Source organism: Cavia porcellus, unplaced genomic scaffold (assembly GCF_034190915.1).
Source record: "Cavia porcellus strain 051 isolate PalLab524CR breed Dunkin Hartley unplaced genomic scaffold, mCavPor4.1 scaffold_7, whole genome shotgun sequence".
Classification (NCBI taxonomy): Eukaryota; Metazoa; Chordata; class Mammalia; order Rodentia; family Caviidae; genus Cavia; species Cavia porcellus.
The window spans coordinates 7,370,744-7,375,603 of record NW_026947490.1 but is presented as its reverse complement, the minus strand read 5'-3'; the positions used below and the strand labels follow the sequence as shown (position 1 = coordinate 7,375,603).

The window sequence follows — 4,860 nt, the reverse complement described above, 5'->3', positions numbered from 1 at the left end:
GTAATGAATGGCATTTATACACTACAGTTTCTTTATCCATTCTTCTATTGACTGATACAGAGGCCAATTCCAACATTTAGCTATCATCAGCTGTGCTGCTACAAACACGGGTAAGCATGTCTTCTGTAAATATGATGTCTTCAACTCTTTCAGAGAGATCTTTTATCTAGGTCATCATTTGACCAGATCTCAAAACATCCCTTTGAGTTTTATAACCTTTATGTCTCTTGGATTAAAGTCAAATATTATAGAAGCAACTCATGCCTTCAGATTCTATCATAGTTTTGTAATAAGCAAGAAAAGCATTATAATACACATGATTTACTGAGAACTCATGTAATGGAGGCCATTGTTAAGAATTTACATGCACCAGAAAGGCAAGAAAAACCTAAGACAACAAAGTATAATCTATCGAAGAAGATGATGCAGAAAGACTTAGTGAATTTGCTCTACAGAACTAAACTATGGTCAGCAGCAGAGTTATCCTCATGCTTGTTGAAAACATCAGAGGGAAGGAGAGAGGAAGGAAAAGACATAGACAAGGAGGAAGACAGGAGAAATTTGGTTTTGAGCTAGGGGACCTAGACAGGGCCCAAAAGGCTTCAGCTCAGAAGGATGTAAAATTTCTAGACGTGAATGGTGGTGATAGCGGCAGGACATTGTGCATTTGCTTAACATCACTAAACTGTACATTTATAAATAGTGAAAATGGCAACTTTTACGCTATGGATACTCCACCAAGTAAAAACAGTTAATGAAATTTGAGGTTTGTATCATTGTTGTATAAGTGTCTCCCATGTTCCCAAACTTTCAGTGAAATCTGTTAGAAACCCAATTACCTCATATAAATGGATTTTTGTAAAATATATATATAGATATAGAGATAGATAGATATAGAGATAGATATATCAAGGAAAGGAAGTGGGGTAGCTGGAAGAGAAAGCAACTACAAAAGTATAATTTGAACCATAAAATGATCTAATTCTTCTAAAGCCAAAGAAAAGAAAAAAGAAGACAGCAGGTTCTTCTGAGATGTTGAGAGCAGCCAGAATGTCCACAAAGGGACAGGAAAGAGAAAGTGAATTTCATTCCAGTGTCAAGTGAGGGATGCCTCAGCTGAGTCCTGTACTGCACGCATACTGCCTTAGTTTACTTCTGCATACAGAAGATGCTATCTTCTGCTGCCGGAGATGCTATCATTATCTCTGGTTTGCAGAGGATCTAGCCACAGTTTCCAGACATAAGCAAACCTGCAACTTAGTAACAGAAGTCAGACTCCTTCCCCCACACCTACAGGATATTGGATACAATTGCATTTCTAGGCCCTAGGCTAGGAAAAGAAAGACACCTTCACAATCTTATCTTTTAAAAGACTGTTCTGCCTCAGATTACTTTGAAACTTTACAATTTATTATGTAATAAGGCAAAGAATGGAGAGAATTGTACTGTAAATAAAATAGGTCTAATAGCATATAAAAAATGATTCCCTAAAACAGAAATAAAAGCAAGAAAATGGCTTGCCAAGATCATTACATCTTTTGCATTTTCACACTCCCATGATAAACAGCCCAAACAATTATTTATTAATATCATACCGTAACATCTATGTCATTATGTATTATTAATATGTCAGTGTCATTTATTAAAAATGATTAGCCATTTAGATAAAACATAAAGAGAAAGTGTCTCTGTTCTTGTATTTTTATTGAAACCTAAAAAACTGAAGAATAAAAAACAAAAGTGTTTTAAAAAGTGTTCTTTAGGCCTCTGATAAATTTTGACTTTTCCAAACTGTATGTGAAGTGACTGAAATTAACAATAAATGAGAGTCACTTAAACCACAGCTTTGAAAGGACCATTGAGAGTTCTGCTAGTGATTTATATTTAGAATAATTCAGAGCATTTCTGAAAGCCAAAGTATTTCCTTTTTGGGAGGGAAAAAAAAAAAGAATCACAGATTGTAAAAACCATGTCTTGCTCCAGTGAGAGAGAACCGTAAGTCACAGTATACTTCTTTGCTAAAGGCGACCCTGAGAAGGAAGTCAGCAAAAGGAAAAATTGAAAATATTGCAACTCTACAGGAATTATCTGGAATCACTCTGGAAAACCATCAGTGGCATCAGAAAAGCATTTTGCACTGACAAGACTGATGGCAGGATTCTCTGCAAGGCTCTAAGCACCTCCTGTGATGAGAAAAGCATCTATTCCTCCTGACACGGGCAACTCATCCGTATCCGTCTCCATTCTCCATAAACACTGTCTGCTTCTGTTTCTCCTTGTGAGACTCCGAAGAGAAAATAGAGATGTGTTTCTGGATGAAGCAGAACGTAAAGACACAAGCTAGCCAAGAGGTACCAGTTCTCACTTTCTAGGGAAAAGTGGAGGGACTGAGCACACGGACCCTCAGCATCCACACGGTTTGCTTGGTCAGCACATGGACGCCCGTGGGGCGCCTGCAGGACGCTGGCTCTGAGGACTAAAATACACCGACATGTTTCCAAGATTCCTAATGGTCCCTGCTGCCCAGCTTTACTCAAATAGGAAGGGACGGTGATGACTCCCAGCTCATTAGGGTCTCTGATTACCCTAAATCCTTGAGAGGAGGGTTGGACGTCCAGCTGCCCTTTGGATGCAGTGAGTTTTGGAGCCTGGAAACCACCTCATCTTTCTTTTCATCTCTTCCTACCCTTTTCCCTCCTTCCTAGCTGATCATGCAGGGATTATTTTCAGAGATTTTCACTGTGCTCTTCTGATAAAGACTCTGAACTTCTAGTCGACCCTGAACTCCTAATCCATGGCCCTCCCTTTGCATAGCCTTCCTGCTCTCTTGTTTCCTAAGTAATTTTTCTTTTTCTTTCTCTTCCGTGGAAGTCATTTTGCGAGTCCCTAACTAGAGAGGAAAATGCAGAGGACAAGTCATTCCATCAACTCTCATAACCCTCCCTGCATCTTATATCCAAAGACTCTCCTAACAATAAAAGATAATCCCTTTCTCACCCATGACACTCGATGACTAACACTAGATGCTAAGCTCACAAAAAACCATGACCAACAAAGAATGACCACAAAATCTCTTAAAAATAAAGAACTGTTGAGACGTACATTTGCAATGCCAACTAATGCAGGTTTATTGGGAAGAATACAGCAAGACAAGCTCCCTTTTTGAGAGGCAAAAGCAGAAGCCAGGAGACACAGCAGCAAGGTCAAAACATGGCAAAAGCATCGCGACTGGCCGTGGGTGGCACAGCCTCTGGAAACATTGAGAGGCATACACAGCACCAGGGATCAACCCTTAAGTAATCTTAGTGCCAGTCAGAAGAATTTCAGAGTGCCAAAGGCAGCTAGTCCTGGCCGGCAGCCAGAGATGAGGCGGTGAATGGGGTTGGAGCTGAAGCGATTCGGGCAGCAGGCTGGCAGATCCTGGAAACACAGCTGGCAGGGGACGGAGTCTTGACTGTCTCGCTGGATCCCACACCTTAGCAAGGTCTTCGGCAGCTGGACACGTAGGACTGCTGGTACGTCCTGGAGACCCCACAGGTTGGCTGGCAGACAGTAGAGACTCCTCCCACAGGCTGGTAAACAGTGGAGATGCCACCGCCAGGCTGGCATACACTGGAAATGCCTCCCACAGACTGGCAGCCAGTGGAGACAAAGGAGAGCGGCCGACTGCAGGGAGTCGAGCAGGTTGTTTGCCGGGAGCAAGTTACCTGGACGGGGTTGGAGACACAAGAAGTTCTCTGGTAACACGTTGGCTCGCAAACAGTGGGCTGGCAGCTGGTCTCCTGACAGTGGTCCAGGAGCCAAGAGCCAGTTTGGAAGGAACTGGGCAAATAGATGCCACCCAGGCAATCAACATCTTGGGGTGCAGTTGTAGCAACTGGGACCTGGACAGTGTAGCGTCCTCCAGCTGGCCTGGAAGAGCAATTTCTTGTGGAGCAGTTGAAAGACATGATGCCAGGTGCAGGGCAGCAGGTATCACTCTGCAGCTTGCTTCTGGATTCTGAATGTCACTTCAGCTTCCTGAGCTTTTATACACCCCTGCTGGTGGGTGGGGCTCCCTCCCTTGGGTGCCTGGCTTCTTTGGCTCACAGCTTGCCTTAGAACATCTTGTGAATCTACACGTTAATTGTCTCTTGAGAAGCCTTCCCTCTCATAAATAAGTTTAGTAGTTTGGTAACTAAGTCATAAGTCTCCCGCACTGTAGTTAGTCTGGTTTAAGGAGGTTGGTGGATGGCTTCAAAGTGATTGGTCATCCCTGCCCACATTGCATCCCCATTCATCTTGCTTGCATCCAATAAGCATCAATCTGACTGCAACCCCAAATGTGACACCCTTCTGTCATCACATACTCTCTCCCTTCTAAGCCAGCTGGATTATAAGACCACACCCTGCTTGGGTTGTCATTGGTATTTAATATGTTTTAAGCACAACTTAATCAGTCACTCTTCCATAGATAACGGGGCTTCTAATAGGGAAGGTGCCTCCTTGATATATTTCAAGATGACAAGACCTACTAGGAAAAAAGACATGAAGACTCAAATCCAAAGTCTGAGCTGGCTATCACATTAATCAAATGACCAAAGCAAGACCCATGCAGGAAGGCTGAAGGGCAATGGGACCCTCCGTTTCTGTTCACTTAGTGAAGCAAAGTAGATGCTAATTAAGTGTAACTGCATGTGTAGACAAGACCCTTTCTAAATAAATTGGGTGAGCTTTATTCCTAAAAATTTTAATCTAATACTAATACATAATTTTGTCTTGTGAGCCTCATTAATATGCCAGTAGAAAAGGCTTAATTTTTAAATTATTATAATGGTAATTTGGAAGGGTAGAGTGTCTTTTTACCATTTTGAATAACAT

General features: G+C 42.1%; 1 protein-coding gene across 1 annotated transcript; it reads right to left on the bottom strand.

The window, feature by feature from the left end:
* Positions 1-3,103: 3,103 nt before the first annotated feature.
* LOC100719956 (keratin-associated protein 11-1) lies at positions 3,104-4,011 on the bottom strand. The gene has a single exon (XM_003467279.2). It carries the CDS (start codon positions 3,948-3,950, stop codon positions 3,477-3,479), a length of 474 nt encoding a protein of 157 aa, XP_003467327.1. The 5' UTR covers positions 3,951-4,011; the 3' UTR covers positions 3,104-3,476.
* Between the last annotated feature and the right edge of the window lie 849 nt (positions 4,012-4,860).